General features: G+C 59.6%; 1 protein-coding gene across 1 annotated transcript; it reads left to right on the top strand.

Moving 5' to 3' along the window:
• Window positions 1–113: 113 nt before the first annotated feature.
• Window positions 114–24,413, top strand: SRL (sarcalumenin). The gene is made up of 7 exons (XM_055805512.1): window positions 114–174; window positions 9,216–10,214; window positions 11,941–12,039; window positions 12,854–12,949; window positions 21,080–21,196; window positions 21,926–22,159; window positions 22,934–24,413. Exons 1-7 carry the CDS (start codon window positions 114–116, stop codon window positions 23,743–23,745), a joined length of 2,418 nt encoding a protein of 805 aa, XP_055661487.1. The 3' UTR covers window positions 23,746–24,413.
• Window positions 24,414–25,667: the final 1,254 nt, after the last annotated feature.

Genomic DNA, 25,667 nt, shown 5'->3' with positions numbered 1-25,667 from the left:
GGCAGCATCTGTGCTGGCCGTGCCGGCAGCTGCCTGCCTGCCTGCCCTGCCCCGCGCCTGCCGGCACTGTATAAATAGAGGCAGTGAGCGGCAGGGAGCTCCTGGCAGCCACCATGAAGGGCCTCAACCTGCTCTGCTGCTGCGTGGCCTCGCTCCTGCTCCTCAGCACTGCAGGTACGGCTGCCCACTGGGCTGTGGGTGCCTGTGGGGCTGTGGGTCCCTGTGGGGCTGTGGGTACCTGCAGGGTGGTAGGGACCCTGTGGGGCTGTGGGTCCCCAGGGGGCTGTGGGTGCCTGTGGGGCTGTGGGTCCCCATGGGGCTGTGGGTACCTGCAGGGTGGCAGGGGCCCCATGGGGCTGTGGGTCCTCAGGGGGCTGTGGGTACCTGCAGGGTGGCAGGGGCCCCATGGGGCTGTGGGTCCTCAGGGGGCTGTGGGTACCTGCAGGGTGGCAGGGGCCCCATGGGGCTGTGGGTCCCCATGGGGCTGCAGGGCCCCACAGTGCTGTGGTGTCCCCATGGGGCTGTGGGTGCTCAATGGGGTTCTGGGTCCCCAAGGAGACTGCAGGTCCCCGTGGGGCTGCAGGTACCTATGGGGCTGTGGGCACCCATGGGGCTGGGAGCGCCTGTGGGGCCATGGGTTCCTGTGGGTTGTGTGTGCTCGCTGGGGCTGTGGGTGCCTGTGGGGCTGCAAGTACCTGTGGGGCTGTGTGGGTGCTCATCAGGTCTATGGGTGCCCATGGGGCTGTGGGTGCCCTGCAGGGCTGCAGGTGCCTGTGGGGCTGTGGGTGCCGGTGAGTTTCTGGGGTGCCTAGTGAGCCCAGCCTGTGTCCCAGGACGTGGTGGGTGCCAGGAGCAGGACAGGGTGGCAGGGGTACAGCCATCTGGGCTCCCCGGCAACTCTGCCAGGGCTGCAGAGTCACCCCAAAATGTGCACGGGAGCACAGGTGGCCGTGGCCGGGAGGGGCTGGCAGCAGGGTGCAGGCTGGGGTCCCCCCTCTGCAGCCAGGGTGGGCGCAGGGGCTGTGCTGCTGCCAGCACGCCCAGGGTCAGTGTCACCCACGGGTGCCAAGGTGTCTCAGTTTCGGGCAGTGAGGATTTGGGGGGAGCTGCCAGGGTGCCGGGGCACCCCATAGTCAGGGCAGGGTGGGCTAGGCTGTTTGTCCTGGGGGTCCCCCCACCCCTAAGGACCTGCCAAGCAAGAGAGCACTTTGGGTGACCCCCGACCCCTTTCCCTGGGCCATCCCATACCCGCTCAGCACCCCTGTCCTCAGCTGGGCGTCCCCTGGGGCCGTGCAGTGGGGCGGCATCGCTGGTACCCTTGCTTGCCCTTGAGTTAATTTGGGCTGGTTCTCTGCCTGGCTGGGCTCCGGCGGCCACGCTGCTGGGAGGGGGGCGGCTAAGTATGGAAACAGCCGTGTAAGGGGACACTGCAGTCCCTGCAGCAGCCCTGGCCCCCCCGGCCGCCGGCCCCCCCTGCCCTGTGCTGCTGCGGCCCCGCGCGCGGGCACCCGCAGCTGCCGCCTTCCAGCACCCGGCACCCCTGGCCCCGCTGAGTTTTGGCCTTTTAAGGGCATCTTGGACCATTCTTGTGAATAAACGGGTTTTGGGGCCAGCAATGCACCCTGCCAGTGGTGGGGTGACCTCCACGGGGCCGCAGGTCACGTCTGGGGATAAGGGGTTTGGCAAGGTCCTCTATGGGCATGGCCGGTGGCTGGTGCCCACCCCAGGCTGGGCTGGTGGCCTTGTGGGATGTCAGGGGTTTGTCACCAATGTGGGTGACCACCGGCTCGCCTCTTGGTTGTGCTGAGGCTGGCACAGAGGCCAGCACGTCCCCAGCTGTGGCAGACAGTGAGGGAGCAGGCTGGGCAATGCCGTGGGGCTGGGCACGGTGCTGGGCACCTTGCCACCAGCACCCTGCTCAGCCCAGCGCCGGGGTCCCCTGTCGCAGAGGAGGCTCTGGGGCCAGGAGGTGCATTGGGGTCTGCAGCCCAGAGCCAGCCCTGATGGCTGGCTGAGGCCCCCCCAGAGACCCCATCCTCGGTGTCTCCTGCTTATTGGGGTGGGGGTGGGGGGCATATTTCACCCTGGAGCTGTAGGTTTGGGAAAAACTATAAGCACTGGCACAGCTCCTGCCCCTGGTTCTGCTCTGCAGGGACCGGTGGGGTTTGCGCAATGAGTTTTGCTTTTCTTTTGATGCCAAGCCGGGCTCTTGGCGCTGGGCTTCTTTGGGGTGCAGAAGGTGGCTTGGGGGGTTGTTTTCCCAGTTTTGGGGGTTGTCTTCCCATTTAACTCTACTTTGGTGAGGAGAAGGCGGGGGGAGCCCAGTGGGGAACCAGGGGCTTCGCCAATGCGTCAGAGGTGTGGTGCTCGGGCTGAGGGCAGGGTTCGGTGATGCCTGGGGCTGCTGGGACCCTGTCACTGCTCCGGCGGTGGGAAGTGCCCTGTGCCGGCAGTCGTGCAGCCCCAGCCAAAACAGTCCATGGCCCACGTGGCCACGGCTGGCAAAGCTCCCCAGTGTGGCCGGGAGCCCCGGCAGGGGCCAGCACCCACCGTGGGGCTGGGCGATGGCTCAGGGCAAGGACACTTGCCCGCTGTGCCATCCTGGCTCCTGCCCAGGGGAAGGTCTTCTCCCTGCACTTGCACCTTGGGCAGAGCCCAGCCATCCCTTCCAGGCTGGGTGGCCGTAGTGGGTCCCTGTGGCCACCGGGAATGGGCCACGGGGACACTGGCAGGGCAGTGCCCAGCCACTGGACTTGGCAGCTTTGTCTGGGGAGCCCTTGCCCCCCACCAGCCCTCAGGGATTTGAGTGGAGGGCTGTGCTGTGCCATGCCATCACCACCTCTGAGCTGGGCGGGGAGCTGAGGAACACCCTCGCTTGCTGGCATCCTCCTGCAGCACATGCAGAGGGCACAACAGGGCTGGCACAGACCTCTCCTGGTGACAGCGAGCACGGGCCACCACCCCTGGGACTCCTCATCCTGCCTCAGCCTGGGAGATGGTGCCTCAGGATGGGCTCCATCACTGTGTCCTCAGGGCACCTTGGGGTGTTCCCCATCACCCAGGACATGTCACCCTGGCATGGGCTTCATCACCTGAAATATGTCACTTTGGGGTGGGCTCGATCTCCCCAGACAGAACATCTTGGTGTGGGCTCCACCACGTGGGTTGTGTCACCTCGGGTGGGCTCAGGTTGTAGGACACAGCACCCATGGGGACTCCCCACCCTGACTGTCCCAGGCAAGTGCCCCCCAGGGTACCCAGCTTCTTCAGAGGTGGGGGACTGCTGTCTCACACTGACACCCATCAGGACTCACTCTACCCTCCCTCAGCAGCAGCAGGGCCGCAGGCACCACTGCCATTGGGTGCAGGGTGGCCACAGTGAGGCAAGGGCACCCACAGATCTTGGTTGCTTGTACCACCTACATGGCTGTCACACCCCTGGTGCCTTGCCTGGAGGAGACCCCAGCCCTGGCGGCTGCCCCATCTCTCTCCCATACTGTTGGCTGAGCAACGCAAGGCAGATGTCGGGCAGGTTGGCTGCGCTGTGACAACCTCTCCCATCAGCCATCCCTGTCCTGGTGTGTAGGTGACAGTCAGCCAGGCAGGATGGCTGGGACACCTTGCTCGTGCATGGCGCTGGTGGCACAGGGGCACCAGCGGGTCTGTGTGAGATGGCACTGGGCTGGAAGGGCTGTGCTGTGCCTGGGGACAATGCTCAGTGGTCTGTGCTCTTGCCATATACCTGCTGCATCCCCACTCATCGCTCTGCTAGCCCCATGGAGGTCCACATTCCTGTGCCTGGAGCGCAGGCTTGCCAAGGTGTTGGAACTCCAGTCTGGCCGGCGGGTCCAAGGGTGACCAAACTGCTCATAAAATTCCCGTTCCCCAGGTGCTGCAGGAATAACAGTGGGCCCTGCTGCCTTGGCAGGGCTCCACTGGGCTATTTTCAGCCCGTGGGGACATTCCCCTTGTAAGCGATAGCCTGAGGAAGCCGTCAAGCTCGTGTGCTGGTGGGGGCTGGCAGAGGGGCCGGGGAGTCTCCACTGGGCACCCCGAGCCAGGCCGGGGTGTTGGCAGCAGCAGCACAGCCCTGGTGCCAGTCGGGTGCGTGGCTCAACCCTGCCCACCTCCCCACTCGTGGGGGCGTGCCGTGGAAAGGGGCTTGGAGCTGCGTGGCCCCATCCCTGTGTGACAGCTGAGCTGGGTTCCCCTGTCCTTGTGCTGGGGTTATGGGTGAGACCCCTGGGGCTGGGTGCCACTGCTTGGCACAGCCAGGCAGCATCTTTGCCCGGCCATTCCCATGGATTTGAGCATTTTGTGGGGCAATGAATCATCAGGCATTAAAATCCAGGTTGACAAGTCCAGGGGCTCTCCCTGACCTGCCCAGGTGACCAGGAATCCTTGGAATGAGCAAAGAAGAGGGATGGGGGGTCTTCACCCAGGAAGACTCACAATGACTGCATGAAAGATGTCCCTTGGGGACCTGGGGAAGCCCTGGGGTGGGCTGGTACAGCCTCCCGTCACTGGAGGCTCAGGGACACCACCAGCATGACCCCCTGTGCTCAAGGAAGGGGATTCTCCAGCCCCAGCCACACCACAGCACTTCTACCCAGGTCCTTCAGCATCCCCCTGGGCTGTGGATCCCACAAGGCACACCACGGGTAGGTGTTCCTTGATGTACAGTGTGACATCTGCCTGTGCCAAAATGCCATTTTCTCGCTCTCTGCTCACTTGCAGACCCAGAGCTCCTCTGGCCATGAGTGGTGGCTGCTTCATCTTCCACCGTCCTGATCTTTGGATTTTCTGCAAGTCAGGAGTGCAGGTTTTCTTCCAAATCTTTAGAGTGGGTGCCCTGTGGGGAGACAGTTGAAAAAACACTCCGCAGAAGTGATTCCCTGTTTTCATCTCTATATTTAGAAAGCTCCAAGCATGGTTTTAATCCCTTTGGAGCATCCTGGTGAGGTTTCTTTACCCTTTCTTAATCAAAACATCATGCAGTTCTAGCCGACTATTTATAGAAATCAAATCCATTTTTATTTTTTTTTCAAATAAACTTAAAATCTCCTCCACAAATGAGGTCAAGTTAGGCTGACAAAGCTGGTTCCTATAGCCCTGATGGGCTCTGCACTGAATAACTGGAAAATATTTGCTTTTTGCTGGTGCTTTGGGATCATGAAGCCCCTGGGATGGGATGCTGTGGCTGGGCATCCTGGGCTTTGGGGTGCGCAAGGGTCTGGAGAGCCAAGCCCACCCTTGGCTGCCCTCATGCCTGTGTCCTCTGGGATTCTTGGGCTGTCTGCCAGCTGGTGAAGGTGTTTGCCTCATCAGCTCCAAACTGGTGCTGGAGCCAAGCTCCCACCTGCCCTGCCTGCTGCGGAAGGGCTGCTGCGTGACATGTGGGCAATAAAACACCAGGACTTCATCTGCAGAGCTCAGCAGTGGCACCGGGCTCCACAGGCATGGTGCAGAGTGGGAAACTGAGGCATGGGAAGAGCAGGGAGGAGATGCCGTCCTCTGCTGCGCTCTGTCCAAGCACCCAGGGGTGGGCGTGCAAGGCTGGGATGCCCAGGCCTGAGCTGGATGAGGGGCACAGCCCCAGCTTTGGGCTCCCCTGGTCCCGCTCCCAACTTGTGAGGGGTTACTGGTTGCAGAAAGGTCAGGTTCATAGGTCTAATCCGCCTCAGCTTTTTCCAGAAGCCAGGGTGCTGGCTGACAGCAGTGCAGAGCATCGTAATCCCGGGAGCTGCACCGCTTCTCCGAGGGCAGGGGCAAGTGTCCCAGGGCTGTGGCTTGAGCACCAGAGACCTGGCAAACTTGTGTCAGGTCCCCAGCCAGACTGAGTCCCGGGCTGTCAGGGCTGGAGCAGCACCCAGGGTACGTCCCTGAGCAGAGGCTGTGGGGACCCCACAGAGCCCAGTGAGCAGAGACATGACCATGAAATGGGGGTGGGTCTCGCAGGAAAGAGGGGTCTGCAGCGGGTCCAGCAGCACAGCTGGTGTCTTCCATGGAAAATCCCGGGGAAGTCCCGGACAGCTCCTTTGGGTGCAGCCATTTTCTGCGAGATTTTAAAGGGCTTCATCAGAGCAAAGCACAGCCTTGCCTTTCCCTGAAAAAGAAGGGACAGACGTTTGGGGTGCAAGCTTGTCCTGAAACCCCACTGGCAGCACAAGGGGAGGGCAGGACCCGCGGGAGCCAGTGGATAACTCCCCTGGGTGCTGCTGGGGCCAGGATCCGAGCAGGGGAAGGGGGCGTGCAAAAAGCCATCCCCACAGTGCTGCGCATCGCTGGCCCCACGCTTGGGGCTCCTATTTCTGCTGGAGGGGGAGAGCATCCCTCCCAGGGCCACCTGTGCCCATCTGTCCCTCCCGGCCAGCCCCTGCCCCAGCCCCAGTGCTGTCCTCAGAGCTCAGAGGCTGTCCCTCCTGGAGGACCCATTTGGGCATGAAGGCATTGCTGTTCCACGCGGCCCTGCGTGGGGATGGGGGGGAACACCGTGGCAGGGTCACGTTCAGCCTCTGGCAGCCATCCCTAGCCTGTCCACACAGGCTTTTCCCTGGGGCAAACCAGCCGAGGCATCCTGTGGCAGACAGAGCCTCTCTGTGAGCTCTCCATCCCTGCAGCTGTTCCCCAGGGTGCTGTCACCGTAGGGCAAAGGGTCCCTAGGGAGCTGCCAGCCCTGCCAGCCCCTGCGGACGGGTGTGAGATTCGGGGTGGGCAGGGGCAGCGCAAGCCGGGCACCCTCCGGGAGAGCAGCTCCCCCAGGGGAGCAGGGCAGGGGCTCTTCTCCAGTGCCACCCGGCCGCTTGGCACAAGGCAGGGTGCGAACAAGGGGAGCCCCGGTGTCACTTTACATCGTGGCTGTCCCCGCTCCCTCCCGGAGCCCACGGGGACCCGCAGGACGGGACCCAGGTGCAGACGTCACCCTTGGCTGGCAGCAGGGTGAGGGGCTGGGGCCAGCGGCCGAGGGGCTGGGGCTTTGCCGTCCGCAGCCTGCCGAGCTGCTCCTTCTGAGTCCCCCGTACAGTTGCTGGGCCATATTTTTAGCCTCTGGTGGATGCACGGAGGGTGTTAAGCCCATAACCTTCAGCCCATTTCGCTGCTCATCGGCTGGCCATCTGCAGATCAGCACAATTCGCCCTGTGATGGATTTGGAGACCATGTAGGGGAAACAGGAGGGACAAGGAGGTGGAGAGGGGAGAGGGACTTTGTATGAGACCTTGAAGGTCACAGGAAATAAAGCCCGTGACCAGAACACCAGCAGGAACATCCCAGTTTGAGCACCTGGGGAGTATTTCCCTTTTCCCGTAAGGGATGGCTCACGGCGGGTACTGGGGTTGTTGTTCTGCCCTGCCATGGTGGGTGACAGCTCCTCTGTCCCCCTGCATTGGATTAGAGGGGACACACGGACCCCAGACAAAGCCCTTGGGGCATGCAGGGTCTCCTCCACATGGTCCTGCTCCCCCCCTCTACCACCTTGACCCTCCCCAGACACCCGCCCGAGGACCCAAACTCCCCTCCCGGCCCTCCAGGTCACCAGCTATTTTGGGGCCAAACTGAGAATATCTCTAACTCTGTCAGCCAAGGGGACCCTCAGGAGACCCAGGCTGGTCTCCAGGCCACCAGGGCCAGGTAGGGGCGTGCTGGCCCCCAGCCACCTGGGGCTCTGCCGGTCAGGCATAGTACATTCCCCTTCAAGTCGCTCCTGGCAGGCTGGGCACCCTGAGGGGTCCCATGGGAAGGTGACCCAAAGGGGATGGGTGCTCTGGCTGGGAGAGAGGCGGGTGGGAGCTTCCCATGACCTCTCTGCCTCGGGCTGGGAGCTGTGTCGGGAGCCCGCAGGCACCCCTGAGCCACGTGCCAGCAAAGGACGGGGCAGGTCGGCGAGGGCAGAGCTGGGGTGACCCACGCATCCGGTTTCGGCAGGGCAAGGGGCCGCGGTGACGGCGGCAGCTCCACCGTGCCAGGCTGCACATGAGAGCCACTGGAAGCCCTGGCAGGCGGAGGTGCAGCCTGTCCCTCCCAGCCGCCTGCCACCAGTGTGGCTCTTCCCCAGCACGAGCAGGCTCCCACCTGCCTCGTGGTTAACAGCACCACCGCTACCGGTACCGGAGCTGATAGAGATGCAACCAGTGCCCAGCATCCCTGGTGACAACAAACCAGCTTGAACGATCTGGGGCTGGTCTTGGCTCAGCTCCTGCAGTGCTCGGCTACCACGGTCCCCAGCAGCCAAGCCCAGTGAGCTGCAGTGCCACAGCTTTGCAGAGGCCCTGCCGGTGCTCCACGGCTCGCCAGCACGGATGCGGCATGGGAGCTGGGGGAGAGGGGCTGGCTGCCCATGCCCGTGCTGCCCGCTTGCCTCCCTGCAGCCGAGGTGGAGGTGGCATTTTCCCCTGGTTGGCATCTGGTTGCCAGCTGGAGTACAAAGGAATTATTTTCCTCTGAAACGCTTCCCTGGTATGCAGGCATTAGACGTTTCAGGGGATTATTTAGACTAGCAGCAACTGTTTGTAACGGAGACAGTATAGCTGGTGATCTTTTATTTTTGGCACCCGCTGCCTAATGTGAAATTGCAGTTGGTCTGTGGAAAGTCCGGATGGCTGCTCCCGGGCTGCCGAACAAACTCATTGTGTCCCCACCAGCCGCACAGTGCAGCAAATGCTTTCCTAGTGAAGGGATGCTCACAATAAATAGCTCCGAGCCCTGCTGCCCCTGCCCGTGCCCCATGCCGGGCAGCCTTCCTCGTCCTCCTCCCCTCGCCCCGCCACCCGCCATGGCTGGTGAAACGCTCTCCTGAGGCAGGGCTGGGGAAGGACCCTTTTAACATGCCAAGTGCCCACGGCCCCTCGAACTATGCTTTTTGTTGTTCCTTTCTCCCCCTCACCCGCAGTTTTTAGGGCTGCTTTGCGGCCTTCCTGCAGTGCTCCATGGCGGGTGGCAGTCGCAGCCCCAGGCAGCCATGGCTGGGGCAGCCGTAGGGCCCCCCTCTTGCATCGGCTTTGCTGCCCCCTCAAACACCTCTTTGCACCCAGCTTCTTGCCACAGGGACAGACAATTGAGCTGGAACTAGAGAAGGTTTAGGAGAGAGTTTAAACCTCTTTGTAACAGCCACAAAGTGTCCCTCAGGGCCCCCTCCGACGCTGATGGGTGGCCAGTGGGTGCCCCGGTAGCCATGGGCCAGCGCGGGTAAGACTGACTGAGCTGTTCTCATCGTTTAGAGCCACGCACCCCTGGCATGGACCATGTTGGTGGTGCTGCCGAAAGCCCCTTGCCAGCTGCAGAGCCCAGGCTGGAGGAGAAGGCAGACGATGGCAGCCCTGAGGAGAACAAAGATGGTGGCCCCGCCAACACCTCCTTGCTTGGTGCCACTGAGGAGGGCCCTGGAGAGGGGCAGGAAGAGCCGGTGGGTGGCCTGAGCGGGGACCTGGGGCCAGGGCACGGACAGACAGAGGAGACCACCAAAGAGAAGAGCCAGGAGGGGCCCAGCGAGGCACAGGGCCCAGGGGAGGGTGCCATGTTGGGCACTCCTGAGGCTGCGCACCAGGAAGGGAATCACGGGCCTGGCCCACAAAATGTCTTCCATGCCCAGGAGGGCGAGGAGCCCAGCACCAAGAAAGGAGCCTCTGAGAAGCAAGGGCAGCCTGGGGAAGAGAAAATGGAGAAGCCAAGATCAGTGTCTGCTCGTAAGGGGGGAGAGGAAGGGGATGAGCAGAGCTCAGAGGAAGAAGACGAGCAAGGGGAGTCTGAGGAAGATGGAGGCAAGGAAGAGTCCGAGGAGGAAGGAGAGTCCAAGGAAGAGGGAGAGTCTGAGGAAGATGGTGCCAGGCCAGCGGGGCCAAAGAATGGAGCTGAAGAGAGTGGCAAGAAAGCGGCTAGCACTTCCAGCAAAAAGGGCAATGGCAAACCAGCAGCTGCCAGCAAGGGAGAAGCCAGGGACGGCCCTGTCAGCTGCCATCACCCACCCTGTGGGGCTGTAGCAGAAGACCCCCCAGCAGCATCGGAAGACCCGCCAGCAGCAGAAGACCCACCAGCAGCGGTGGAAGACCCCCCAGCAACAGAAGACCCACCAGCAGCGGTGGAAGACCCCCCAGCAGCAGCAGACCTGCCAGCAGCGGTGGAAGACCCCCCTGCAGACAAGCCATCGCTGGCAGAAACAGAGAGCCCACCCAGCCACAGCACCTACCCCGCTGCCGCCGAGCTCCAGCACAGCCAGAGAGGTTGGAGTCTTTTCTTGTCGGTGTGCTGTAGCGGCGAGAGTGACCTACTATCAACCCCCGGCGGAGCTGAGCTTGGCACATTAAACCGCACCTAGTGCATGGCCCTCTCCTAACGCTTCTGCTTCCCACGCCTGCCCCTAACCGCTGCACGGCTGGGCCGGCTGCGGGCATCGAGGGCGCAGGCAGGAGCCCACGGACGCCTGTGATGCAGGCACTTGCCACAGCGATGCCAAAGCTGGCCAACATTTCCCTTGCTGCACTTTAAACCTATGGTTTCTCCTCTGGGCTGTGGACATGGATAAGATTTTTAACACCCAGGCCCCTTTCAGTACCCGCAGACCTCTTAAAGGCTCCTCCTCCCCAAAAGTCCTCTGGATCCCCAGTTTTCTTGGTACAAGGGCAAGATGCTTGCCCGGGCTGGTGGGTCTCTTGTCCACCAGCTCTTGCCTCGTAGGGAAGGCGTGAAGAGGTAATTCAGACCGATGAGTTGCTGAAGCACCGGCTCTGGCTGTGTTCAGTCAGTGAAAGGCTAGCTAAGGAAAAGGGACTCCCCCCCTGCCATGATTTCCTGGAAACACTTGTGGACTTTGGCCCACAGTTTGGGCAGCAATCTTCAGATCCAGCTGAGTTTTTTTCTGCTTTCAACTGTAATGTCCCAGCTCAAATAGTTCCCATTTGTACTGAAATGGAAACCCAGTTTGGTCTCTGTGGCTTTACTTGGCAAGTCAAAAGGTCTTCCTCAGCCCAACACTCGGTAGACAGCACAGTCCCAGGGCTTGGCAAGTGCCCCACTTGGCCCAGGCACCCCCAGCCCAGCCAGCCAGCACACACCTGTCCCCAGACCTGTCCCCAGACCCCCTCTAAAGCCCAACCCAGCCAGCTCCTGACAAAGCACCTGGAGCTGCACGGGGCCCTTGGTGTGCCAGCACCTCCAGGGCAGGGCAAGGACACCTCTGTCTCCCTGGGGACACTGCCTGGGGACACTGGGGTGCCTACCCCCAGCGGCAGCAGCTGCTTCGTGCTCCCTGGGCCTAGCACAGAGCCATGGGGTCCCCCGGGCCAGCCCAAGCCACAGCCCCATGCAGAGGGCTCCAGTCTGATACAGGGGCAGAGGTGGGAGGGAACAACCCTGTTGGCAAAGGCGAGGAAGCCAGGATGGGTGAGGTTGGCTGGTTTCTCAAGAGCCAGCCTCAACCTCACACATTCTCATGTCTCTGGCTCGATGCGTAAGGGTTTTTGGGAGCGGACAGGGAGGCAGAGCAGAGTGCTCCTGCAGTGGGGGCTTAGCCCTGGAGGAGCCGCAGCTGCTGGGGGAAGCGCTGGGGCCCCGTCAGGCGGCAGGTGCCACGCGTGCTCGCATGATGCCCCAGCCCGAGGAGCCCCTTCCAGGCACGTCCTTCGCATTCTCCCTGAGCGGCCAGCCCTCGCTCCCCCCAGGAGACATGGCGTGCCTCCCTCACCAGCCCCTCCTCGGAGCCAAGCAGTTGCCCACGACGCTTCCCCCAGCAGCTGCAGCCCTGGCAGCCTCTGCCAAGCCTCCAGGAGCCTTTGCAAAAAAGAAACCATGTGGTGTACCAAAGGTGACAGTGGCTGCTGAGGCACATAGCAGGTCTGCAGGCTTTGGGGCGTCTGTGCTCCCCCACGCCCTCTCCCTGGCAGCTTGTGTGAGCTTCTGTGTGGGTACCCCTCTGCAGCAGTAACAGGTCTCCTTGCCTTTTTCCTCCAGAAGAGGTTGAAGAAACCAGCGAACCGACCAAGCGCGACCGGTCCCACTTGGAGAACACTCTCAAGCTGAATGAGGACAAACCTGCTGATGATTTCTCAGGTGAGGGGGCCTGGGTTGGCACCAAGCTGTGCAATCCCTGCAGGACAGGCTCCTCACTGTTCTGCTGCACCAAGAGTGTGGATGGGCTTTTCCTTCCCTCGGGTGTTCTGGTTTTAACCTTACTTGTTGTAGGTCTAGCAACACCATGTCTTCCATAACAGCCCTTTTGCTGCTCTTGGGTTAACATATTTTAATTATTTTAAAGACAGCCCCAAGGACATACAAGGATTAGGAGAGCAGAGAAGCTGGAAGATGCAGATGGCTATCTGCAGTCAGCCCAAGGCAGCCACATCCCTGCCCACAGCACCCAGGGGCAACTTGTAAAAAAGAGTTGGGATTTTTATTCCAATTATTCATTGGGTTTTGCTCTTACAAGGTTTATTTCTGCTGGCCCCTGGGCAGTCTGGACTGGAAAGAAAAGTATAAAAGCTGCTACGGAAAAAGTTCCTTCTTCTAGCAAGCAGCTTAGGGGCTGTGCCAGGGGTCCCTGGCACCATGGTGCAGGGCTTTTTGAGATCATGGGTGTTGAGTACTAAATATTAATGAGAGGTGTTCCTTCCATCAGCTGCTGGCATGTGCAAGACTGGCAGTGGATGGGGACAGTGCCCAGCAGGAAACATTAGCAGGGGAGCAGCATCAAAATGTATGACTGGGATCAGTTTTGCCAAGATTTCAACTGTGAGCCAAGTCCCTTGATCCATGGCTGAATCACCCTCAAGATCTGCAGGGAATGCCCAGCAGCTTACCCAGGAGGGACTCAATCAGCGTGCTGGGGTTTGCCTTTTCACCCATTCGCATGCTTCTGCTCCCACAGGAGTACTGCAGCGGCTGAGGAAGATCTACCACTCCTCCATCAAGCCCCTGGAGCAGTCCTACAGATACAACGAGCTGAGGCAGCATGAGATCACAGGTAATGCCACGGGCACTGGGGTCTCCGGCACCATCAGGTCATTGGAATGCAGATAACAGCGCAGAGAGCAGATCATGGAAAGGCTTGGAGAATTTGTCTTCCTTTGCAGCTTCTCAAGAAGGCCATGGACATGCTGGGCTTAGAGGACATGCCCTAGTGAACCCAGTGGCAGGCATTCCTGCATCTGCCTTAGCCCATCTGCTGTCAGGACCATCTGTGTAGGCTGAGCATTGAACCCTGCCTGCTTCGGGTCCTCCACCTGCTCAACATCAATGCCCTGTACCGCTGCCAAGCGGAGATCACGGCCCAACGAAACAGGCTTGGCAAGGAAGCTTAGGACCTCTCAAGGCTGGGGATGAGCTTCCTGGGGGTGGCTGGAGCTGGCATCCTTCCTGCTCAGTACAGGACACTGTCATGTGGGCAGGGTATCCCTCAAGCTCGGCAGCCTTCATTCATCCTGGGAGTTAGAGTTTCCACCTCTTGGCAGTTACAGACACATTGGTTCAGGTGAGCAGGTCCCTGTGGCCATGGGCATTGGCTTGGGCTGAGCCCCGGCAGCACACGTGTCCCTCCAGAAGAGGAAAGTACAGCCCTGGCCCCAGGACACTCAAAACTACAGGAAGCTGTTGTGACCCATATGACACAAGCAGCCTCATTTTCCAAGCACAGATGGCTCAAGCCCAAGTCCGAGGTCCCTGTTCATTGGGGTAACTCTCCTGTGAACCCCTACCTCAAGCCCTGTCCTGAGTCAGGGCCAGATGCCCCCTGTGCCTTGGCTGGGCAGGCAGGGGATGCTGGAGTCCCTGCTGCCTGTGTCCCAGGGCTGCCTGCCCACATCAGCCTCCTAACAGGGTCCCTCCTTGTCCTGAAGTTCCGCCCCCTTCCCTTCCACATCTCCAAGCCTCACACACCCTGGAGCCATGCTCTCCCTCCTGGTGAGGCAGAACTTAGATACACCCTCCACACAGACCCTCCTTTTGCAGCTGGACTCTGCTCCGCCAGTGCAGGGGTCCCGTGTTCATTTGGGTAAAGCCTGGGGACACATCTCCTTAGAGCGGAACGCCTGTTTTACAGGCAGCCCCACTGCAACTCCTAAATCTGTGTCAGACATTCTGTAAGCAGGCTTGAACAGCTCCATATCCAGCCAGCCCACCTCCAGCTGCCACCCATGGGGCAGGGCTGGAGAGTCTTCATCACCAGCACAGGTCCTGCCCTCTCAAGACACAGAGCACCCTGGACATCATCCACCACCCTCCCACAGGGGTTCTGGAGGGGGCATTTGTGGGTGTCATAAAACACGAGCCGTGCCTAGCTGCCTCCCACACCCAGTTCCATGTTGCTGCCTTTGCCTGCCTCGCTCCGTGCTGCTCACCAGCAGCTGGGGACCACGATCCGCTTGCTATGTGGGAGTGTAACAGGGGGTCTCAGCCACACACGATGCTGCAGACAGCATGGGAGGAGCACCCTACAGACCGTCACCCCACAGCTGCTGCCACCCACCCAGCATGCTAGCCTGTCCCTTCCTGTACACAGCCAGCACAGCACTGCTGCATGCCTGGGAAAGAAGCACTGGGAGCTGGAGGGTTGGCACCCCGGTGTGCATCCCCACAGCCTCCCCAGCAGTGGGGCCATGCAGCAAGGGTGGCCCAGCCATGCCCTGTCCCAGCTGACTCCATCCTGGAGCTCACAGGTTCAGCAACACCCCAGCCTCTCCTCCAAGCTGCTTTGGTCTGTGTTGGTGGCAGTGCAAGCATCTGCTTTTACTGTCAGCTCAACCCAGAACACTTCAGGAGAACAGTTGGGGTTACAGGGGAAGCTGGTGGGCTCCCAGCCCCTAACACTCACTTCACTGTTCACTGCCAGAGGATGCAGTCCCCAGCCTCAGTTCTCAGCCCACAACCCATTTCCTTGCTCAGAACATCCCACGCTGCCTTCCAGCCATCCCGTGCCCAAGATCCTGCTCCCTTTTTTTGGAGGAAGCAAGTGTTTCTCAGGCCCCTGCTGGCTTCTTCCCCTCCAGCTTCTGAGGAAAAAAAACCACTAACCCTTGTGTTTTCCCAGCCCAAGACCCTCTCAATCCCAGCTCCTGAGCAGGAGCCACCACAGACAGCAGGTCCTGGTGTTCCTCACAGCCTCATCTCACAACACTCCAGGGGCTGTTCCACTTTACCATGAGGAACAACCCCCCCTCAGGCTGACAGGGCCCCAGGTCAGCTCCCAGCACACCCTGTTGCGTCCTACATGGCACTCTCCCAGCTATGCCAATGCAATCCCAGTGCTGGTCACACAATCACAGCCTCCCAGCCCCAAGGGAAGGGCCCAGGGATGCCGCATTACCTGTGGCCCTTGGCTCAGCCATGAGAGACCCTGACCATGCTCCTCTCAGAAATATTTCTCCTGCCACCAAACTTGTTGAAGCATCTCCAACACCCTAACTGCATCCTGGCACATACAATCCCATTCCAGAAACCTGAAACTCAGCAGTTTGCCTTTAATACTCACAGATCCAGCTTTTCCCAATCCCTCATTAGCAGTGTAATTAGAGAAACCTGCAAATAAGTTAGTGGGTTGGCCCAGGGAACCCTTCTGACCTTCTAAAGCAGGTGAGGGCATAATGGGATTGAGAGAGCTTTCTCAGCTGCTTCCTCTGCATGGTGTCCCTGTCCGGAGTGGGTTCGTTGCATTGGTGGTGTCCCTGCAAGCTGGGAGATGCCCCCAGCCTCTCCCCCTGTGCCCACTCCTGCGGCAGGTGGGAGGCTGGAGGGCACAGAGCTGCCGTTCAGCTGGCCAGGAGGAGCGGGACAGCTGGGAGAGTGGCGGGGCAAGCCTGTCATGGAATATGTGTGACCTTTGGAGGTGTAAGCCAATATAGAGGGGTGCCATCGCAAGCACCTTCACCCCTCCATTACACGGCAGCCCTCCATTTTGTCTCCCTTGCCATCGACTCTGCTTGCACGCAGGAGCTGGTGTAATCCAAGGAGCCTCTCTGCTCCCCACAGCTCCCACAAACACCCCTGTAGTTGAGCTGTTACCTGTCCTGGGGGACCTGTGACTGCCTCCATCAGCCTAAGACTCTGAATTATCGGGGTGCATCCCAGAAAATTCCCCCCACACCCTCTGCTTACAGCATGTTTAAACCTGGAAGGTGCCATCTCCATTTCCCTGCCTGCCACCCTCCTGCGTCTCTGCTCTGCCATCCCACGTGGATGCGGGCACGCTCTGGCTGGGCCCACTGTGTGCTTGGTCACGGCGTGGCCACCATCTAGGGACTGTCCCTAGCTCAGGGGTAAGGGACTCTCCCAGTCCGGTGATGGGAAGCTTGCTGTGAAGTCATGCCAGTTTGCAATGCATGCTGGTGACCCTAATTGCTGTATATGTGCCAATTAGCAAGTGTCCCCATATCAGGAATGACCTCCCAGCTGCCCTAGGGGTGGATACCGGTAACCACACCACTGGGGTGGTCAGGACACTTGTTGGGGTTGGTTGCTGTCCTAACAAAGGCTTGTCGGGCTCCATTTGCTCGGTGAATGTTGCTGGGGAAGGCCATAGCTCTGCTGAGCTGCCATCCCAGATGCGGCAGCTCTCCTGGGGCTGCTCCCCCAAGCCACATCCCCGGAGCACAGGGCAGACTGGGGTTTACTGCTTGTCCTGGTAGCTGCGGGTCTCGTTAATCACAGACTGTAACTCCTTCTCTCCTGCTGGGAATGTGGCCGTCGCTGGCTTTTCCTGCCCACAAGAAGGCCAGGGTCAGTCTTCAGCTCCCTCCTCGGCCTGGGCCAGACCCGGGCAGCTGCGTCCCTCCTTCGACTCATGGTACCTTTTCTCTCTCCCCGTGTCCCCTGCTAACAGCTTATCCCGGACGCACCCTGGGCTCCTCCGCCACAGGTTGGTATTGCTGCCTGCTGCCTGCATGCTGCCAGCGCTGCCTAAGCTCTTTGCTGGCCTCCAGCTTTCCTATTCACCTGTCCCAACAGAGCCACACTTCCCAGGCACGGAGCAGACCCTTGTACCCAGCATCCCATGGCACCCTCCAGGACCAGTGTTTCCAGCCCTTCCATAGCTCGGCATGTGTGTCACTGCACCCTGTCCCAGGCCTGACTCTGGGTCCTGACAGCCCCCTCCTTCCTGAAACCTGCACCTCGCCCAGGCTTTAGCAGCTTTCCCTCCTGGGAAGACTCAAGAGGCTGTGTATTCCTCTAGCCATGGTTCAAAGGCATTTGTGGTGGACCTGCGGGTTGATCTTTCACCCATGGCATGAACTGGAGGAGCCCAGCAGATAGCCCACGCTACAGAGGAGAGCTCTTCCCACCCTTCAGCCTCCGACATGCTGAAACTTTCGTGAATGTCCACCCTTGATCCCCCTCCAGCTGCAGTTTAAGCCGATGAGCCCGCAGCAGCTGTCCCAGTAACACAGGCTGGCCCCTGAGAGGCGGCCTCAGCCCCCTCAGGAGCCAGAGCTGGCTCCTCTCCCTGCCTGTCCTGCTCGGGTTGTGCTGCCAGGTCCCCCCCCGAGAAGGAGGAGATGGGATACAGGCCAAGAAATGCCAGCCAACACCCAGCCCTTCCCCTGGGTATGGTGTGCTGGGCCATGGGGACAATGTCCCTGCTGCTATCTTCTAGTTCTTGTGTCCTCCCCCATGGCCCCCGCTGCTGGCGCCTGCCAAAAGGGGCATCTCCACAGCCCAGCCCCAGACATGGCAGAGCCCTGCCAGTGCCTGCTGGGTCCCTGGCTCCCTGTGGTGCCTGAGCGCCGGCAGCGGGGAGGGTTGTGGATATATATAGCATATTCCGATAGCTGCCTTATCTGCATCTCTAGCTGCAGGCACACACACGTGTGCCGCTTGTGTGGGCGTACGTACACGGGCAGCGCAGCGTGGAGGCAGGCGCGGGCACCCTGCAGCCACGTGTGGCTCGTCCCTCCGTTTGTGGGCACACGTGCTGTGTGGGTATTTGTGGCTTTTGAGGCTGTGGGAGCAAGCTGGCTAGCCCTCCAAGGGCTGCCGGGCCGTGCACCTATGCCACAGGCAGAGTGGCCAGTGGTGGCTGCGGTACAGGGATGGGGTGGCAGCATAGGCACTGCTGGGGGAGTCTCTCCAGGTGTTTTAGCTTGCCTGGGTGGTTTGAAGACAGAGCAGGAGCTTCGTGCCTGTGGCTCAGCCTGAACCAGGAGAGGAAGGACTTTTGCTGCCAGCATCCCCAGGACAGACTTGCACCACGAGGGGTGGGCTGACACCAGGCACTTCTGCTGGGCTTGAGGACAAGGGGGGAGAAGACCCGGCCTCACGTTAATCCCAGCCCCAGAGCAGCAGCACTCCCACCCCAGGGCAGCCTGGCATTGCAAGCAACATGGAAAAACCTCCTGGAAAGCCACTGCTTTAGGGAAAAATAATGATGTAGACATCCAAATTGCTCCTACCCCCAGAGCTGAACAGTCCAAGACAAATGCTGGCTCTGCGGACAGAGACGTGACTTTCCTGGCCTTGTTTGCCAGGTGCTGTGCAGGATGGCAGCATGCTCTGCAGCTTAGAGAAGCTGCGTTTTAAGCTGCTGTGTTTTAAGCAGGCCCACAGACGAGGGAGTGCAAGGTTTGAGGACCCCCCTGTTCGCAGGCAGGGCCCGATGATCACGCACCGGCATGCGACTGCTGCTGCAAGTGCCACCAGGCCATGCCTGGCTGGAGCTGGGATGAGATGGAGCTGGGAGTGAGGCAGGCTGGGCTGGGAGTGAGCAGCCACAGGGTGGCTGGAGAGAGCCGCTGTGGTGGAGCTGCTGCCATCCCTGCCCTGCAGCCGGCAAGGACTGGCTCTTCCCCTGGCTGGACCATCAAGGTGACCCAAATCGGTGCTGGCAGACATGGTAGGGGGACATAGCAGGGACAGGTGCAAGGCCAGCACCCTCCTGGGTGGGAGATGCTCACTGCTCTCCCAGACGCTGGGCAGCAGCAAGGAGGACCCATGCACGGCCTCACGTCCTTGGAGCTGCTGTCCTACCTGGAGGGCCACAAGGATCCCGTGCCTGGCACTGCCCCCAAAGCCCATGGGGTGCCAGCACCCCGCTCCCAAAGCAAGGGGTAGAGATGGGCTGTACGAGGTGTCGGTGACCTGGCAGGGGGCTGCCTGCATCGCTGCCTGCCTCAGCAGAGTGGGGCGGAGGTGGGCAGTGAAGCAGGGCCGGGGCGCAGGGCTGCCTGCGTTCACACAGCCACACCTGGCTGGGAACAGCTTACGAAAGAGCACGCCGGGACCCGCCTCAAACCTCTGGCACAACATCACAGGGGATAATAATAATAATACTAATGATAATCCGAAACCCAATTAAAGCCAGCAAGCTAACAGAGCGGCAGCGATAGAGTGGCACAGAGGAATGATGAAAAACAAAAGTTGGAGGTTTCAACATTTGTTTTTGTCCTGGGTGAGGAGACAACGCTGGATCCCTGTGGCTCGCAGGCAGGGAGCAGGCAGCGGGCAGGGCCATCTCCCTGCTTCGGATGTGGCTGCCCTGCCTTGGGAAGGAGGGTTGAGCTGCATGGATGCTCTGTGCCCCATGGAGAGATGTCCCCAGCCCATGCCCTTCCCCAGGGGTGACATGGTGTCCCTACAATGGGAAGATGCAGGCAGGAGGAGGCTGGCACACTCTGCCCAACTCCTGCACCCGTGGTCAGGTGGGCTCACTGCAGAGCTGCCATGCAGTGCCCTCTGGCACCCTCGGGAGTGGGAGCTCAGCACCATGTGGGCTTTGCGGCTCCTCCCACCTTGGAGATGGATCCCCAGCTGGAAAGCTGCTGGCTCCTGCATGGGCAGCAGCCATGGAGCAGTGGGGTCTCAGACACTGCAGGGAAAATAGCTCTGCCTTAGGCGTGGGGCTGAAGAGAGGGTGCTGAGGGCAGCGTGGGTCCCCCAAGGACATCTCCTCACTCTGGGCCAAAGGGGAAGGCTTAGCTCTGGCTGAGACAGAACAGCTCCCAGTGCCTCCAGTGGCATCCAGCCCCTCCCCTGGCTGGGCTTCTGCTGGCGGCAGTGGGACGGACCCTTTCCCACCTGGAGCGCAGGATGGGGACGGGGAAGTTTTCTACCAACAGGAACTCACTTGTCCAGTTTTCACTTCCATTTCTGGCCTGACTTGGGCTTGTGTTGACTAGCAGGGTGCTGGCTGTCCTGGGCACAGCCTGGGGCTGGCATGGAGCAGGGGCTCCTCTGGCTCTGCCGGCTGCCTGCCCAGTGGCCGGGAGACTGGAGGGGTTGAGCAGAGCGGGCACAGGCTGATTGCAGGGTCCTGCTTGAGCAGGGATTGCTCCTGGGGGCCGTGGCTGCATGTGCCCAGGGAACTCTGTGCTCCCAGACCAATTGTGCGGCACTGGGACAGGTCCCTGTGGGCCCATCACCTCCGTGAGCCCTTAGCAAACTCCAGACTTGAAGAGTGTGGGATGGTGACTGTAGTTCGTTCTGCTCCTGCCTTTCGCCACGCCTGTGGCAGGACTGTTTGCCCAACCTGCCATCCCTGTGCTGGGCTGGAGCCTGGCAGCCAGCTCACGTAGGCAAGGACCTTCTGCTCAATGGGAGGGCTGGGAGCCACGACCCGGGGGCAGATCCCTGCGAGGCTATGGTAGAAAGGCTTGCAGGCAGCTGGCACGAGGCTCGCACCACGCTTGCCAAGCACCGCGCTGGTGTTGCTCCTTAAACCACGGCAGTTCCCTTTGCACGAGGCATTCGCCTGGTTGCGGCATGGCCACCTCCTTCGCATGTCCTGTGCTTTGCGGCGGCTGCCTTTAAACAACAATCGCCCCCACAGCCAGCCCCAGAATTACCCTGGCTAAACCAGCACCAAACCCAGACAAGATTTAAAAGACCTTCATGTCCTCCCGTAGCCTAGGAAGGGCCACACTTCAGAGGACATCAGACAAGTGAGGTGGGGCATCCCACAGAGCACGGTGATGTCCCGCTCCTGCAGATGCTGGGGCCCGTCGCTGGGTGATGCCTTGGCTCGTGAATGGCTGGCAGCCCAAAAAGGGTGGCTGTTTCCCCGGCAGCATCACCGCGCCGCTCAGATGGGATGCTCATTACAGCGGGGAGTTAATCGCGTGGCGGCGGCTATTGTTTCTTCACTTCCTCCTGTTATTTCCCCTCTCCGCAGATGGGGAGATCACTTCCAAGCCAATGGTGCTATTCCTGGGACCGTGGAGCGTTGGCAAATCCTCCATGATAAACTACCTCCTCGGGCTGGACGACACTCCCTACCAGCTCTACACAGGTACCACACTCACCGCTCCCTCCCTGCTCTGCCAGGGGCATGCTGGCACTTGCATTTCTGCATCCGTGTGGTCAGCGGCTCCTGGTCACATTTCTTCGATCCCCCTCGTTACAGCAGAAGGGTTGTGAACTGGTCTGTGCCACCTGGCTGCAGTGCCATGCGGAGGGAGAGGTCCCCCACCACAGCTCAGGCCCTGTCCACCCTCCTCCAGGAGCAGGAGGGTATCCGTCCCCACAGCATCCCCGTCCCACAGCACAGGGTTCACCACCTCCAACCCTGACTGCGAGAGCAGCAGTCACGTCACAAGGGCAACTCGCCTTTGTCTTCTGCCCTTCCCTCCTCATGCGGAGCCAATTAATTCACCCTCCCAGGAGAAAAGCCATTCCCCTTCCCTCCTCCCTGCTCCCACGGATGTCATCTCGCAGCTGAGGGCAGATGTCTGTGGGCAGCTCTGTGCCACGGTAATGAGGGCTCCCGGGAGGTGGTTCTCCAGGGTGCCTTGTGCAGTCAGGCCTCTTCCAGAATAACCAGTCCCTGCAGAAAACAGCCCTGCTGGCATTTTCTCAAGAGGTTTGGCAAGAATTTTGTAGCCCCGCTGCTTGCCTTCCCCCAGCATCTCTTGGCAAGCGAGTGATGCTCCTGAGCTCCCCAGCTACTCTCAGGCCAGCCCTGTCGTGCCCATTGCCCGGCATGGATTTCACAGCTCTGCTGCTCCTCTCTGCTGGGCAGGGGCAGAACCCACCACCTCCGAATTCACTGTCATCATGCACGGCCCCAAGCTGAAGACCATCGAGGGCATCGTGATGGCTGCTGACAGCGCCCGCTCCTTCTCACCCCTGGAGAAGTTTGGGCAGAACTTCTTGGAGAAGCTGATAGGGATCGAGGTGCCCCACAAACTGCTGGAGCGAGTCACCTTCGTGGACACGCCGGGCATCATTGAAAACCGCAAGCAGCAAGAACGAGGTAGGGGTTTACTGGGCTCATATAAGGGACTCCAGAAAAGATGCTGTAACAATGTGAGACAAGAAAGATGGCTGAAGCACAACAGGGACGAGCCCTGGGCTACAAACGGGGTCTTGCATTGAAGGGGATGGTGATGTTTGTCTGCCCATGGCTGTGGTGGCAGCAGCTGGGACCTGGGGAACATACCCCAGTGTCATCAGCTAGAGCAGCCATTTCTGCTGTTTGGAGGTGTGACAGACAGGCGTCTTGGCAAGGTGTTTCCTGGAAACTCCTCAGGCCGTTGATTGTCTGACTCAGCTCAGCATATAATGCCCTGCGTGTCACCCTCAGAGCGAGGTTTTGCCAATGGCTGGTGCTATAGCAGTGCCCAGAGAAGCACCAGTCCATTCCCACAGCACCTGGGATGTCAGGACAGACAAGCCCTTGGTGCCCACTGGGAAAAGCCGTGATGCAGCCGACAGCAGCTCACAGAAGCAGCAGGAATCCGTGGCCAGCAGCAGGGAGAAGGAAGGCTGGGAGGAGAGGCTGAGGGAGACAGGCAGTCGCAGGCCCAGACACACAGGGATGAGTTTTCATGCCAAGAAACACTGAAGTGTTTTTCACACATGAGAAACAGGTTCTAGGCTGCATGGGAAGACTGCTGTGTCCCACACCCTGTCCAACCCAGACAGGGCATGAGGCATGGCAGGCTCAAGGTTTATCTAGCCCTTGACCTGAAGGCACTCATCCTGTGCTGGCCATTTCTGCTGGATTTCTCTCTTTCCTCTCCTCAAGGTTACCCGTTCAATGACGTGTGCCAGTGGTTCATTGACAGAGCTGATCTCATCTTTGTTGTCTTTGACCCTACAAAGCTGGATGTGGGCTTGGAGCTGGAGATGCTCTTTCGCCAGCTGAAGGGCCGTGAGTCTCAGATCCGAATCATCTTGAACAAAGCCGACAGCCTGGCCACCCAGGAGCTCATGAGAGTCTACGGTGCCTTGTTCTGGAGCCTGGCTCCTCTCATCAATGTCACAGAGCCGCCCAGGGTGTACGTCAGCTCTTTCTGGCCCCAGGAGTACCATCCAGATACCCACAAAGACCTGTTCCTCAAAGAAGAGATATCGCTCCTGGAAGATCTCAACCAGGTGATCGAGAACAGGATGGAAAATAAGATTGCCTTCATACGCCAGCACGCCATCCGGGTGCGCATCCACGCCCTTTTGGTCGATCGCTATCTACAGACCTACAAGGACAAAATGACCTTCTTTAGTGATGGAGAACTGGTGTTCAGGGACATTGTGGAAGATCCTGACAAATTCTATATCTTTAAGTCCATTCTGGCAAAGACCAATGTCAGCAAATTTGACCTCCCCAACCGCGAGGCTTACAAGGACTTCTTTGGCATCAACCCCATCACCAGTTTTAAGCTGCTGTCTCAGCAGTGTTCCTACATGGGAGGGTGTTTCCTAGAGAAGATCGAGAAGGCCATCACTCGTGAGCTTCCCGATCTCTTGGGAAGCATCGGCTTGGGAAAGAAGCCCAACATTCTCTCCTGCGACGTCACTGGCTGTGGCGAAACCCCAAAGAATCGCTACAGGAAACCCTAAGGTGTTCTGTAATGTAACCGTCCATGTGTTCCTACCAGTGAATGAGCTTATGTCTTATCTGTCCAAGAAGCCGTGGTTTGTTAACCCTTTGAGTGCCACACTGGCAAAGGCTACTGTACGATGAGGACTTTGAGTCATTGACATCAATGGCAGGGGAAGATGGGTGGGCATAAGAAAGAGAATAAAAACTGTGAATTCCTGACATTTTATCTTTGTTCTTTCGAGTAGAAGGCAATGTTTAAGCTGTAAATATGAGCAATGCACGGTGAGCTAGAACTGTAGCTGCTTTTTCACTGGTGCCAAGAGTGCATGAAGAGGAATTTCAGCCTCCGTGTCCCCGAAGCCAGCAAAGAGTGAGAATGAGGCCACAACATGAGAGCACAGGGGAGACACACTAACCTGGGGCATCACCGGGAGCCCCAGGGAAAAGTGCTGGGCAAGAAAAGAGAGGCCAAGTCCCAGCTGTTGTTTTCAAGCACAAACATCCTACAGACCTCTTCAAATACTGATATTGTTTTCCTTTCCAAGAAATTTAGGTCACCCAGTGAGTTCTCCTTTCATTTCACAGCTGAGTTGAACTTCTGCAGCCTTCACCTGGGTGTTTGCCTTAAGAGGGGTCTTTTGCAGGGGCATTTGTAGCTCCAGACAGGTAGCTGTGATAGGATTTGCAAGTCTGTGTCAGAGGAAGAAGTGGGCTAGAAAGGAGCTGCCAGCACTGGCTGAGCTGTGCTGGAGGAGGAGGGCCAGCACCCTAACCCGCAAAGAGCCTTGAGCAGGTTTTCCTCGCCCTGGGCCAGTACAGGGAGAGGGCATTTTTTGCCTGCGTGTGCCATTAACCCCAACCCCCCATGCTGGCAAGTCAAGCCTGTGGAGCAGCAGGGCTCTGAGGGTTAAAGGTTTGGCAGTTCAAGTTCAAGACCTTGTTCAAGTCCATGTGGCTGTTTTCTCAGTCAGACCCCCGTGTTTTTGCACTCTGTGGAGGGAGGCAGAAACGGGGGGGGGTCACCAGCCACAACGTTTTTGCCCATCTGCTGGTCTGTTCTCACTAGGACAATCCAGGCAGGTTTCTGTGGCGTGTTTGCCAAGCTTCCCCCATTTTAGCCATTTGTTGGCTCATCTCCGCGCATCAGTGCCCAGCCCTGGGAGGAGGAGTATTGCCTCGGGAGCAGCTGAGCAGGGTGAGGCTCCCCATGGACAGCCAACCTTGATGCCTGTCAGTGGAAGCCAGGGCATTAGAGGTGGCCTCATCACTTGGCCCTCATGGACAGCATGGCTGGCTGCGGAGCTGAGCACAGACCGACCAAGAGGTAGATGTTGTGCTGGATGGGGACTGGTGCCTTCAAGTCCACCAAGGACCTGCCACACGTCCTTTCTCCTTCCTCCTGCCAAACAACCACAGCTAGTGCTGCTCTCCAGGAAACTCGGGAGCAGAGGGACTTGCCTTTGACAGGAACAAGAAGACGTGAAAGTGCCGTATGAGGCCAGCAAAAGGCAACAGGAATGAAAGAGAAAGCTGGGAATGGAAGGCTCTGTTGTGATGGGAAGGCTGTGAAGGGCAGCGCTCCTCGTCTCCACATGCCCAACAAGATGTGAGCTAAGGTAGAAGGTCCATGGCAGCTCCACATCCCCTGGTACTGAAGCCAGGCAGTGCGAAGAAGAGATCCCCTCGAGTCGAGGTGAGTGTGGGGGGATGCTGCCCCAGGGACTTGCTCCCTGCCTCTGCTTTGAGGTAGGACTCTGCATTTGAACTAATGAAGACGAGACCCAAATCTACGCCCAAGCATGGGAAGGGGCATGGCTCAGGCAGAGGGGTTTTGCCCGAGCGCAGAGGGGACTGGAGGTCCTTGGGAAGGCAAGCAGCGTGTCAGAAAGCGGCAGCCAGAACAGCTCGGAGAGAAGGGTTGTGCTCATGAGTCAGTGCC

Source organism: Falco peregrinus, chromosome 5, assembly GCF_023634155.1.
Source record: "Falco peregrinus isolate bFalPer1 chromosome 5, bFalPer1.pri, whole genome shotgun sequence".
Taxonomy (NCBI): domain Eukaryota; kingdom Metazoa; phylum Chordata; class Aves; order Falconiformes; family Falconidae; genus Falco; species Falco peregrinus.
The sequence above is the reverse complement of the archived record's forward strand: the minus strand, read 5'-3'. Positions and strand labels throughout refer to the sequence as shown.